The sequence below is a fragment of the Schistocerca cancellata genome, chromosome 5 (genome assembly GCF_023864275.1).
Source record: "Schistocerca cancellata isolate TAMUIC-IGC-003103 chromosome 5, iqSchCanc2.1, whole genome shotgun sequence".
Taxonomy (NCBI): Eukaryota; Metazoa; Arthropoda; class Insecta; order Orthoptera; family Acrididae; genus Schistocerca; species Schistocerca cancellata.
The window spans coordinates 750,672,615-750,687,335 of record NC_064630.1 but is presented as its reverse complement, the minus strand read 5'-3'; the positions used below and the strand labels follow the sequence as shown (position 1 = coordinate 750,687,335).

Sequence of the window (14,721 nt, the reverse complement as noted above, 5' to 3'; positions counted from 1 at the left end):
TGCCCGTACGGCTTCGCAAGTGGAACTACGATAGACCAGATGCAAAATATAACTTCCACTGTCTTCTGTGCATTAAATCATTGAACTTGTCTAGATATGTCTATAAGCCCGTAGTTTTTCTTTTAATCTATATGCCATTTACGTTAGTGGGACGAGAAATATTTCTTAAAATTTTTCGCATCTCCTCTGCAGTTTCATCAATTTTTGAATGGCCTCCTAGCTTCTGATACGTTTACTGCTTCATGCACTGTCTTGTATTGACCAAGTTTCGCATTACATGTAACTTGTTATTGCAGCGATTCCACGTTATTCTGTACGCTTTTTGGAGTTTGATAGCTCTTTCTAAATTTGTTTTACCGTCTACTACAGAGGGCACTACGATTTCTTGGAGACATTTAGAAGACAACATACGTAAAACTGGCCCATATTTCGTTTGTTCTGATACTTTTATGTAAATTTTTCATCAAATGAGTCTTCTCATATGATATCTGAAGGCCTTCTATCTCGTATAACTTCGTGTGGTACTCCGTTACCTCGCTAGTCTAAGTGAGGACAGCCAGGTCGTCAGCAGAACCTAGGCATTCCACTTTGATACGCTGAGATTATTATTGTGAGGGGTCTCATTTGTCTCCTGCTGGTACATGTTGTTGATTTGGTAGCTTGGTGCTCCGAAGGTTAACACACTGGACAGGACGGGGTTCAAAACCTCATGTGTTACAGTGGCTTTAAGGTTTACTCGGTTTACCTAATGCCAGTGCGAGGTCGCACCTTTGAGAAAGAACACGACCCATATGTTGCTCGTTCTGAACACTAATCTCGTGTGCTCTGCGCCTGGTCTATAACGTTGCGCAGCGCTTTGGACTCACCCGCTATCCGGCCGTAGCGCTGGAACATCCTCTCGACGTCGGTCTTGGAGCACTGGAAGGTGTTGAGGTTCCCCACGAAGACCCGCGAGTTGACAGCCTGCGGGTCCTGCGAGTTGGTCTGGTTGCCCACCTTGCTCATCTTCATAGCCCGCTCAGCGAGGGTGGTCTGCAAACGAGAAATTGGGAAACCCGTGAAATGTGTGAATAGCTCAACACGTCTAACTCACATAAAAAAGCAAGAAATTACAGAATCTTGTTCACCCGATGAAATAATATCTTCACTCTAAACAACCCTCATAATGTCATCTTCTGCCAAAATAGCCGAATGGAGGCAATATGACGGGAAAAACATGGTTTGTTGAAAAGCGAAGAAGTGCACACGATAACAGCGATGTCTTACTGACAACATAATTTTATTTTCAGCTTTATTCGAACACCGTCATCATTAATAGATGCTGCAATGAAGCGCTTTAATGACAGAAGTTTTCTTGATTCATTTCCCAATTTGGTAAGAACCTACATATTTACCACGGGTAAATAACATTTTTAATTTTAAGGGTTAGAGGCAGTTCGTAATTTTGATTACGGAATCGACGGCTTCGGATTCTGTAAATTACTGTCCATCAAATTTGTTTTGAGAGCCACGTTTCCAACATCACATTCATCAGGAATAACTGATATAACGAAATGCATCTTATCAAGTCAACAAACATACAGACGACAGAGTAATCCGGAACGGTTTTCCGATTGCATAGTGTCAAACTCCTTAGATTTCGTCTGTGCTATGTTCGTGCTTTTGAGGATTGTTTACTTTTGTCTGCTACTAGTACATTGTATTTTTTGCGTATTGTTTCCTGCGGATGTATCCTATTAAATTTCTTAGGTATCACATTGAGTTGTACGACTGCAACGCCGCAGATCTTGCAAATGTTCAGAGAATATAAAATTCACCAATTCACATTGTTCAAATAAGTTGCGTACTGCTAGTTGCGACTGCATGACTCAGGTATCGTAAAATGTCAATTCCGCTTTCCTAAAATAATACGTCGACTGCACTATAATATGATCTTGGGCGACTAAAATATCAGTAACTCATGAATCGAAATCCCATGTGTAAACTAGCTTCAAGTCTGTTTCTTTTCTTTTCTTTTTTGTTTACAAATGAATCTTTACGTTAAATACTTGTCTTTAACCTTGTAAAATGTGTGAAATCAGATTTAAAGTTCTTTGGAAATAGGGAAGTGCCCTCAGTATTTGACACTGAATGTGCACAGTCAGGATAATGCACACTCTTAACAGAGGCCCTTTTCTCGCCCATCTTAGTCTTCATGATGTGAAATCTCCTGCACTACGTATCGTAAAGCAGTATACCTTTGTAGGTACATTGGGTGGTGCGTGTCGGCAGTGCCTGCAAAACGTGTTACGAATACAGCAATCAGTAATGAAGTATTAAATTAAAATGCCAAGCATGATTCTGAAGTTTTACTACAAGAACAGCGAAAAATGTCGTGACACTTTTCCTTTCATTTTTTTGTAGGTGGCGTTAGACAGAAAAAGTTTCGAAAACGTTTGAAATTATGTGTAAAGTTCGTTAAGCCTTTAAGAAGATTTTGATAGCAATTTAAATTATTAACTTCGGTCAGTATTTATACGAAACTAGCGAGCCTCCCCAGCTCCACACGGATAGCACTAAATACAGGGCTATTACAAATGATTGAAGCGATTTCATAAATTCACTGTAGCTCCATTCATTGACATATGGTCACGACACACTACAGATACGTAGAAAAACTCATAAAGTTTTGTTCGGCTGAAGCCGCACTTCAGGTTTCTGCCGTCAGAGCGCTCGAGAGCGCAGTGAGAGAAAATGGCGACAGGAGCCGAGAAAGCGTATGTCGTGCTTGAAATGCACTCACATCAGTCAGTCATAACAGTGCAACGACACTTCAGGACGAAGTTCAACAAAGATCCACCAACTGCTAACTCCATTCGGCGATGGGATGCGCAGTGTAAAGCTTCTAGATGCCTCTGTAAGGGGAAATCAACGGGGCGGCCTGCAGTGAGCGAAGAAACGGTTGAACGCGTGCGGGCAAGTTTCACACGTAGCCGGCGAAAAATGGGCCCATGCCAGAACTGGAGACCGACAGCGCCCACTTCATCTTTCAACAGGATGGTGCTCCACCGCACTTCCATCATGATGTTCGGCATTTCTTAAACAGGAGATTGGAAAACCGATGGATCGGTCGTGATGGAGATCATGATCAGCAATTCATGTCATGGCCTCCACGCTCCCCCGACTTAACCCCATGCGATTTCTTTCTGTGGGGTTATGTGAAAGATTCAGTGTTTAAACCTCCTCTACCAAGAAACGTGCCAGAACTGCGAGCTCGCATCAACGATGCTTTCGAACTCACTGATGAGGACATGCTGCGCCGAGTGTGGGAGGAACTTGATTATCGGCTTGATGTCTGCCGAATCACTAAAGGGGCACATATCGAACATTTGTGAATGCCTAAAAAAACTTTTTGAGTTTTTGTATGTGTGTGCAAAGCATTGTGAAAATATCTCAAATAATAAAGTTATTGCAGAGCTGTGAAACCGCTTCAATCATTTGTAATAACCCTGTACTTAGGGTCGGGCGACTTGGCTGGCGTAGCCTTAATTTTCTCGGACAGCCCCCAGCTTAGAGTTGCAATAAAAATGTAGAAAACAAAGTTACGTAACAAAATAAAGTCACATTCAGGTAACTGAAACTATTTAAGCAACACATTCCAGGAAATTGCATGAACGTTGTCTGTTCCATATTTCAATGGAGTTTAGAGTGTCTCAAGCCGGTGATAGCAATTGCGAGCTACAAGACCGCTCGATCCACTCGAATGTAGCACCAGACAGGTGCGAGCTTCATTTTACGTGTGACACATTCCCACGATTCCCAGCGCATCATCACTATGTAGTGCACTCGGCGGTGCAACTTCGGTAGAGTGGGTTCTCTGCCACGAAACAGTGGTATGTGGCACGCACCACCATTCAACACCAGTACGAAGCATCGTCCGTCTCACAACGTTGGTAATACGCACCGTATGTCACACACTATCGGTATGGAGCGCCCTCTGCCACGCAAAGTCTTCTGAAGCCCTGTCTGCCCTGCAACATTGGTACAAAGCACCCTATGCCACATTACATTGGTACAAAGCTCGTCGTCACGCAATACTGATGAAAGCATCTTGCCATTTGACTTTGGTATGAAGCGCCATTAGCGAGGTGACGTTGGTACGAAATGCCCTCTGCCACGTAACATCGGTACCGAACGCAGTCTGCCACTCAACATCGGAACTAAGTTGCCGCTGCCACAAAACAGCAGCGTGGGTGTGGCTTACTGCAATCCCGAGGAGTTTTGCTAGTGATCATTGGATGATAATGGTATCGTTTTCACAGCGGACTTCAGTCCATCACAGTTATGCCACTTTGCCACAAATTTTTATAAACTATGCTACCCAGTCTCATTAATGTGACCATCTGTCAAAAGTCTGAATAACCACCTTTTCCAGTGGGAACCGCTGCTAGACGTGCAGGAAGAGAGTCAACCGATTTCTGGGACGTACCGACAGGGATGAGGAGCCAAGTTGACTGGTCAGCTACACCATGGTGCGAACAGTCCGATTGAGGTGGCCCCACAGAGTCTCGATTGGGTTTAAATATGGCAGTTTGACAGCCAGAAAGCTACGGTAAACTCATCCTCTTGCTCTAGCTGCCACGCACGTACACTGCGAACTGTAGGCACTTTCCATTGAGCTGCTGGTAATGCCATCGTACTGTACTCTTTCTCCTGGGTAGACTTCGGTTTAAAAAAATGTAAATTAAATATTACGATACGTTTTATAAACAATTGACAAGTACGCCAAAGAAGAAGAAATAGAACTACAATGGACATGTTATTCCATAGATTCTTGCGCTTATATCCATGAACTTTCTTTCCTTCGTCTTTCACTTATCTTGTCTGCTTGGATTCGGACCCAAGAGGACGTTCTTGTGTCAAACTGATCTTGCTGTATCAGCTGATAATGTAAGTTGTACTTAAAACCCGAAAAATATAATGGTTATTTTGTCAAAAGAATTTGTGTATGTGGTCAATGAATTGGTAGTCTGATACCTGGATTGCCTTAAGTAGATATGAGCCTTAACAAAGAATTTTCATTGATAGGCGCCATCTTAGAAAAATCTTTAACATTTTCCTTTTATCTCATGTACGAGACGTGCCGTCGGTTAGGACAATTAACTTTATTTCAGATCCCACGGGGGCCAATTATCTTTCCTCCCATAATGCCACACCCATACGTTTACCCGCCAAGGTCGCTGATGTTCCACTTGTCGCAGCCATCGTGGATTTACCGTTGCCAAATAGTTAATATTATGCCGGTTTACGTTACCGCTGTTGGTACATGAAGCTTCGTCGCTAAATAGAACGCGTGCAAAAAATCTGTCATCGTCCCCTAATTTCTCTTGTGCCCAGTGGCAGAACTGTATACGACGTTCAAATTCGTCGCCATACAATTCCTGGTGCATAGAAATATGGTACGGGTGCAATTGATGTTGATGTAGCGTTCTCAACACCGACGTTTATGAGATTCCAGATTGACGCGCAATTTGTCTGCTACTGATGTGCGGATTAGCCGCGACAGCAGCTAAAACGCCTACTTGGGCATCATCATTTGTTGCAGGTCGAGGTTGACGTTTCCCATATGGCTGAACGCTTCCTGTTTCCTTAAATAACATAACTATCCGACGAACGGTCCGGACACTTGGATGATTTCGTCCAGGATACTGAGCAGCATACATAGCACACGCCCGTTGCGAATTTTGATAACAATAGCCATACATCAACACGATATCGACCTTTTCCGGGTTGGTAAACGGTCCATTTTGACACGGGTAATGTCTGAGGAAGCAAATACCGTCCGCACAGGCGAAATGTTACGTGATACCATGTACTTATACGTTTGTGTCTATTACAGCGCCATCTATCACAAAGCGCAAAAAGTGGTCCAGCTAAAACATTCATTTTTCTTTACGTACTACACGAATATGTAATAAAAATGGGTGTACCGAGCGGGGTGGCGCAGTGGTTAGACACTGGACTCGCATTCTGGAGGACGACGGTTCAATCCCGCGTCCGGCCATCCTGATTTAGGTTTTCTGTGATTTCCCTAAATCACTCCAGGCAAATGCCGGGATGATTCCTCTGAAAGGGCACGACCGACTTCCTTCCCAATCCTCCCCTAATCCGATGACCAATGACCACGCTGTCTGGTCTCCTTCCCCAACCCAACCAACCAACCAAAATGGGTGTTCCTATTTTAAAAAACGCAATTTATAACCGTTTGACCTTTGTCAGCGCCATCCAGCGGGCCAACCGTAGCGCCATCTGGTTGCTCCCTTCAAGCTAGACGAATTTCGTTCTTTGTAGTTTATTCGTTTGATGCTTATTTCGTGAGATAGTTGGCCCGGTCACTACCAATGGACCACCCTGTATAGGATAAGGGGGCTAGGAGTTCGAGAGTGGGGGTAAGTGATGAGCGACGATGATTTGACTTGTCGGCCAGGACGGTCATAGTGGAAGTGCCATATGTGGGGAGGTAGGATGCCGTGGTGCAGGCGCCGACCCGGGTCGGACCGTTTCTCACGCGCGCGGCCACTTAGAGCGCGCGAGGTTGGCAAGCCTGCGGCAGGCACGGCAAAGTTGGCGCCAGCCTAATGAGACTCGTATCTCCGGCGGCGCGGAGCGGAGACCAGACCAGAGCGCGGCAAACAGTGTGCGCCGCGGGCCCGGGACTTTTCCCCTGCTGGCCTGCTCGGCCCTTTGTGGCGGTCTGGCGCTGCTGCGGGCCCCCGCACCGCGCAGCGGCCGGAGACTGCAAAGGTCACTGAACCTGCAGGTGCGCGACGGGTGGTGAGTTCACGCCTAGACCAAAAAAATCAACGACACTGTTCGCTGTACTTGGCGTCATACTGCGCCACTGGATTTATATGTCGAACAACGTTCTGACGCTGTCATCGATTACAATTTTCCAACGCGGTGGCAGCAGACGTGCAGTTTACCACATAACTGTCCTTGTGTTCCGTGCAGAACGATGAACGATTCATCCATGTCCGCCTCGTGAAAAATTGTACGGAAAAATGTTTTGGGCAGTAAAAGTTTGTGACGAAAAGTGTTTTGTGAGGACTTCGGTAGAGCGCATTCGAATGTCTATAGTAAACTGCACGTGCGAATCCACAGTAGGGACGACGGTTATGCTTGAAACAAACGGTTTTCGGTTATATTGTTTTTTTTCCACACCAGTTTCACTGTTAAAACCGGTCGAGATAACCGGTTTCTGAAATAACCGATTTTCGGTGTTTTATTCGTATTGTTTCGTGCAATAAACGTAGAAATTGAACGAGGAACGATTTATCCATGTCCGCCTCGTGAAAAATTGTACGGAAAAATGTTTGGGCAGTAAAAGTTTGTGACGAAGAGTGTTTTGTGAGGACTTCGGTAGAGCGCATTCGAATGTCTATAGTACACTGCACGTGCGAATCCATGGTAGGGACGACGGTTATGCTTGAAACAAACGGTTTTCGGTTATATTGTTTTTTTTCCACACCAGTTTCACTGTTAAAACCGGTCGAGATAACCGGTTTCTGAAATAACCGATTTTCGGTGTTTTATTCGTATTGTTTCGGGCAATAAACGTAGAAATTGAACGAATATTGAAAAATTTTGATTCCCTCATTATCAAGACACACAGCATCAAAATGTTAATTTAAATTGGCAAAACTTTGTCCGCCCACGGTTCGCTGCTATTTATAAAAGTGATAAGTGCTTGAATACTACAAAAAACTAAACAGTACTCTCCTAATGTTTCTAAGTTTTAGAAACTCAGTTCAAAAATAATGTTGTAATCTGGGATCAAATCAGTATTTGGGCTTTAAGGAAAGTCAGTGTCAAAGGTGAAAACTGTGGTTGAAGAATTCTGTTTTGCGTTAAAATGCTAGTTTTCAAGAGTTACAAACAGATAAAGGAGTATTATGTAGATACAAGATACAGATCAGCTACTTCCTGCTTTTATTTTATGCTATGAATGAAATGTTAAGTTTTTAATTTATCACTGATACCATAATACCCGTCCTTCTTTACTATTGCACAGAAATGACAGACAAATCTTTCATCTTTCAAGTCAAATGAAACATTGCACCTCATAGTTACGTCGCTTGTTAAAAATATTTCATACACAGTTGGTTCCATACTGCAGTACAACAGATGAACAGCGACGACAGCCAGAAATTGCCGTATAAATGAGAGAAGGGTAAGTCTTGCATACTGCATGTACCTCAAGCTACGATAGAGGGCAACAGAGGCATTACAATGGAGTCACAAGAGTCGTGGGATACCTTCTAACATAGTGTCGGACCTCCTCTTGCAGCAAGTCGAATCAACAAGGCCGGCCGCTGTGACCGAGCCCATTAACGCCATATTTCGCAGCACTGTTCTAAAGTGTACATTCTTCGTACGTGCCACATTGGTTTTTGCGTTTATCTGGCGCAATGTTACTTGTTTGTCAGCTCTGACCACTCTTCGCAAATCCCGCAACCGTCGGTCGTTAAATGAAGGCCGTCAGCCACTGCGTTGTCACTCGTGAGAAGTAATGCCTGAAATTTCGTTTTCTAGGGACACTCTGGACACTGTGGATATGGAAATACTGAATTTCCTAACGAATTCCGAAATGGAATATCTCCGGTTCAAAGTCCGTTAATTCCCTTCCTGAGGCCATAATGACTTCGAATACCTTTTCACATGAATCGTTTGAATAAAAATAACAGCTCCGCGAATGCACTCTCTTTTATACCTTCTGTACGCGATACTATTGCCTTCTGTGCATGTCGCCATACCATGACGTTTGTCACCTCTGTGTGTTGTCCCAGCAATGTTGTACCAGTTACTATACCCTGTGTTTGTTGCTGGTTGAAATGTGTCTGGTTTAATGTCGACTCGTTTTAATCTGCCAGGAAATTTAATATTAGCGCAGAATCCCCTACAGGGTGAAAATTCGTTTTGGAAACTATCTCCCAGGCTCTGACTATGTCTTGTCTGCGCATGATCTTTTCTTCCAAAAAAGTGCTGTTGCCGCAAGGGCGTGCAGCGGACGTTCTGTGAGGTTCTGTGGGAAGGAGATGAAGTAACTGGCGGATGTAAAACGGTGAAGGCAGATCGCCTTTCGTGCTTGGGCAGCTCAGCCGGAAGAGCACTTGCCCGCGAAAGGCAAAAGATCACAGGTTTGTGGCCCACCCCGCTACACAGTTTTAATCTTCCAGGAGGTTTCGAATCGGCGCACACCCCACTGCAGAGTGGAAATTCTTTTAAATGGTAACTATTTCTATCTTACACAAATGAGACTGTTTTCCCAAGCTAGCGAAGAATAAATGCTGACGTCACACAAATTAGAGTATGAGCCGTTTCCACTCGGGCTTATTGCATAATGGGCTATAATGAGTACAAATCATAAACACTCTAAGAGAAAAGAATCGACGCACCATGCAGGGGTTACCCGTATGGGACAGAAATGTGTGGATGTGATGGACATATACAGACAAGCAAATAATTGAAGAATGAGATTTTCACTTTGCAGCGGAGTGTGCGCTGATATGAAACTTCCTGTCAGATTAATACTGGGTGCTGGACCGAGACTCAAACTCGGGACCTTTCCCTTTCGCGGGCATGTGCTCTACCAACTGAGCTACCCAAGTACGACTCACGCCCCGTCCTCACAGCTTTAATTCCGCCAGTACCTCGCCTCCCACCCTCCAAACTTCACAGAAGCTCTCCTGCGAACCTTGCAGAAGTAGGACTCCTGGAAGAAAGGATATCGCGGAGACATGGCTTAGCCAAATCCTGGGGGATGTTTCTAGAATGAAATTTTCACTCTACAGTTTCATATCAGCGCACACTCCGCTGTAGAGTGAAAATTTCATTCTAGAAAAATCCCCAAATATCCTTCTTCAATGCTAGTTCTGCAAGGTTCGCAGGAGAGCTTTTGTGAAGTTTGGAAGGTGGGAGGCGAGGTACTGGCGGAATTAAAGCTGTGAGTCGTGCTTGGGTAGATCAGTTGGTAGAGCACTTGCTCGCGAAAGGCAAAGGTCCCGAGTTCGAGTCTCGGTCCGGCACACAGTTTTAATCTGCCTTGAAGTTTCATATCAGCGCACATTCTAGAAATTGAAGAGTTTCACAAATTGAGCAAGTCAGTAACGCACTGACACATCTCTGGCTCTTATGCAGACAGTTATTCAGCTCCCCACTAAATCATTTTTTTGGGTGTCCCCATGAGGGATATCATGTCCAGTTGTGTCAAACTGGGGCTTTAGATCTTAAAATCCCGAGGGCCCTGACCATAATGCTCCAGATGCTCTCAGCTGGGGAGTGGTACGGCGACCTTGATGACCAAGGTATCATTTGGCCTTGTGCGTTCAGGTGTTATTTGATCCAAATGTAAACCCTAGATTGCTTGCTATGAAGGGCAACGAAACGGGGCGTAGAATGTCGTCGATGTAACACTGTGCTGTAACGGTGCCAAGTATGACAACCAAAGGGTTCCCAGTAATAAAAGAAATGGTCCCCCAAACCATTATTCCTCGTTGTTGGGCGATACGGCGGGGCACAGTAAGGGTAGCATCCCATCACTGTCCAGTACAGCACACACGTCTTCGGCGTGGAATCTCATTGGTTGGAGTAGAATTGTCTTCAGTGATGAATACCGCTTCGAAATGAGCCCAGATGATCACCGGAGCCATGGTTGAAGACACCCCGGACAGTAGTGTGCTTCCAACCTGACTGTCCCACGCCATACAGCCCGACATCCAGGACTGCTGCTCTACAGCACCTTTGCAGAACAGCGGTATGTCGACGATATTTTATACCCCTTTTTGCTGTCCTTCATGACAAGTCATCCTGGACTTACATTTCAGATAGATAATGTGCACCCAAACATGGCGAGAGTTTGTACTGCTTGATCTCTCGCTTGCCAAACCCTACCTTGGCCAGCAATATCGTCAGACGTCTCTCCAGATGAGAACAATTGGGAGGATTTGGGGAGGGCCCTCCTAGCTGTTTGAGAATTTGAAGATATAAAGTGCGAATTGGACGGAATTTGCCACGACAGGAAGACATCCAACAACGCTATTAACAAATATCAAATCGAATAACTGCTTGCATAAGGGCCGAATATGGACCGACGCGTTATTGATTTGCTCACTTTGTGAAACCCTTTCCCTTGAAGAAACCTTCGAATTTTTTTGAAATTGTAATCATTTGTTGGTCTGTACGTGTAAAGTACATCTACGGATGAGAAGAAGCAATGAAGATATCTACACCCAAACAGAAAAAAATTATCTGATGCTTTCAGGAAAGAGAGAATTCCGTTCTATAATCACTTGGTTCAAATGTGCGCGGAAACACTGACTAAACAAATATTTTTCCATTTCGAAAAAAAAAGTTCTTATCAGTTTTTTTCAGGGAAGTAAAAGAAGGAATTAGTAGAAATTAACATTATAAAAGCAGAAATTCTTGACAGGTCAACTTATCGGAACAAGATTAGGAAGTTCGGCGCTTTCAGGGAAAGATAGGAAAGCGCACCTCGGGGACAAATCAAACAAGAAAGGAATGGTGTGAAAGACCAAAACTCAGAGAGTAGACAAATTCATGAGGAATGTTTCTTACCTGGTCCACAGATGGGAGAGATCAAAGAAATAACAGTAAATAATTAAGTCGTAACAAATTGAAAGGTATTTAATATTAAAACTAAGCTTCCTGATGGGGTACAACGTCGTCAGCAGGAGTAATAGCAAGCAACTGCGGTAGACCAGATCAGATATGTTTTCACCCAAACTTCCCAAATTGTAGTTCTTGGTTGTTGTTGTATATGCATTCTCAACTAGTTGCATTAGATGAGATATTTGCAGCTACTTACACTTTTCATAGCTGGAATGGCAGCTGCACAGTAACTTTATTAACAGTGACCAACATAATGATATAATTCCCTGCTAATTACGTATTACAACAAAATTTAATTGGAGTGAGTGAACAACTTTTGATATCAGACAGTTGCGACTATCGGCGGCTGCTATGATGTTACACAGGGAGGAAACAAAATCTTTTGTGCTTTCGCATATCCATATATATATATATATATATATATATATATATATATATATATATATATATATATATAAGGGAATAACTGTGCAGGATCCATCATGCATTTAAGTTCCTAGTGAAGCAAGAGCCGTTAGACAAGACGTTACAGGCCAGGACAGGAACGTCTTGTTAACACAGTAGTCTATAACACAATAACAAATGAGGAACTGTGGCATAAGCTGAACTCGCTAACAGATAAATTATCAGCTTACGAACTGCAAGCTAACATGGCTGAGAAATAACCAAGAAGAGGCCACAGGCCACCACAATGGAGTACACAACGGCAGGACATCCACCTACAACAACCTTCCGGAAGCAGTGAGGAGATGAGTCTCGGACAGGACCAGGAAAGGGTGCTGAGATCCTGGCAGCCATCTCCCAATCTCTTTGCTCTGGGTGGCACACCAGCACAGCCCCTGTGGTTCCTGAGTTGTCCCTCAGTGCGCCGAAGGTAAACTAACCAGTCAAATGAGAACTCTACACAGGTTATGATACCAAGCACAGTAGCGTAGTTTAGTGTAGTTTGGTGTAGTGTACTGTAGGCTGTGAAGCAGATTGTTGTGTACTACTATAATCCATAATTATAAAGTACAAAATTTGTGATTCAGCATTACCGTATAGTACAGGAGAACAGTAGCATATTCCTTTTGGATTCCGAATTAAGATATATACCAAAGGGTAGTATATAGAATTTTTCTTTAAAAAATTATTATTTTTTAGTATAGATATCTTATGTGACGTAGCATGTGAAAGTTGCTGGATTTGGACGAGTTACTCCTGTAACTGAAATATCAGATCTGAATCAAATAAACAAATATGTTAATTCACTGCTTTTCAGGAAACAGTTGGTGTCCTGTTATTAACTGCTGCCATTTCACAAATTTAAACCAACGTTTTGACTGGAATCCAATAAAAGAATCTAACGTGTTACACTACTACACTTACTTGAAAATGGCTACAGTGTCGAAATTATGTAGTAGCGGAGGTCCTAAAGTAACAGGATATTTTAATCCAGCTAACGGCAGAAAGAGGGGAAAACTGTCGTCATTCAGAGCTTCTTTTGACTGCGGTCGCCGTTGCAGATAAAATAGTTATTTTGTACGTAATTATTTTTTTCTCAGTTGTTGAAGAACACGCACTTCGCCCTTACTTGAATTCACTTCGCGTATGTAACTTATCACAGTAGTCTGTGATCTCTTTGTGGCCCAGAAAGTCGTATGCAAAATACATATTTGTTGTTAATTTCGTCTCAAGAAATCTTCTGAAAAATCTTTTGGTATAAGCTTATAAAAAATGACAGTAATTTTCGAGTATCGATAAGATTGGTTGGTTGGTTGTTTTGGGAAAGGAGACCAGACAGCGTGGTCATCGGTCTCATCGGATTAGGGAAGGACGGGGAAGGAAGTCGGCCTTGTCCATTCAAAGGAACCATCCCGGCATTTGCCTGGAGCGATTTAGGGAAATCACGGAAAACCTAAATCAGGATGGCCGGACGCAGGATTGAACCGTCGTCCTCCCGAATGCGAGTCCAGTGTCTAAACACTGCGCCACCTCGCTCGGTGAGTATCGATAAGACTCGAACATCTTACACAAGATCATTAGTGCCTTACCAAATATTTCCACCATTTTTATTCCATGGATAAGTGAATGTTCGATGAAAATGCGAACTGCTGTGGTATCTTTCTGCAATATTTGTATGGTTTCAGCAAACGTTATTTGTTGTGATAAGGAGCGATTTAAATGCGACAAACAGATCACGCCTCATTCCGGAAACTGTAACTGCGTATGGAAAACAAACAATGAGCTAAACAAGTACTGTCTGATAGCATTTCGAACGCATGTCGTTTAAAAATAACAGCATTTCTCGGAGGATAAAATTATTATCACATACGACCGTTGTATATATGAGAAAGAAAATAAATATTATCAGCGCCATGACAATGAATGTACGTGTTGAGAATACGCTAAATAAAAGGTAGCAATAAAAATTACATTCACTAAAAGACAGTAATTATTAAATGTTGACGTATGTTGCAGATAAAAGAATGTACAATCACCAGATTAGACAGAAAATTGCACAAATTAACAATGAAGATATGGAATCTGGCGTTGTTTTCTAGTAAAGGGAACTAAGGACAACAACTGGGTAAACAAAAAGAAAAAATTCTTTGAGAGGAAATGGTCTTAAATTCCCCTTTTAAGCTAAACACAAAACTTACTAAACAAATACTTTAACATTTATGGAATATTTCTTCTCTACATGGAGAAATATAGACACATCTAAAATTTAAATACACTGTAGAGATGTTCTCCAGTAATATTTATTTGATACTTCGTTATGAACCGGTTTTCGGATTTCTAGGCCATCCTCAGAGAACTTAAGAGTGAACAAATAACACACAACTGATCAATAAGTGTCCTGATTCATTGAATGGCAATGTTAGTGTTTTGTCGTTGGTTCCTCTATGTAGCACATCACATTTAACATCAAGAGAACGACATTCACTCATACCACGTTCAACAAAGGTGGAATCTCTGTTTTGTTTCAGTCTCAAAACTCCTTTCATACTCAGTCTGCCAGTTATATCCCTACCCCATGCTCACCGACCATACACAGTTTTACTATTCCTT

At 43.0% G+C, this 14,721-nt stretch overlaps 1 protein-coding gene across 1 annotated transcript in view; it reads right to left on the bottom strand.

Annotated features, from left to right (window-relative positions):
- The window catches only part of LOC126188065 (RNA-binding protein Raly-like), a 1,094,525-nt gene that overhangs the window by 794,688 nt on the left and 285,116 nt on the right, over positions 1-14,721 (bottom strand). The window contains exon 2 of the mRNA XM_049929509.1: positions 867-1,032. Coding sequence (XP_049785466.1) covers positions 867-1,011 — 145 coding nt within the window. The 5' untranslated portion in view covers positions 1,012-1,032. The remainder of the gene's footprint in view (positions 1-866; positions 1,033-14,721) is intronic.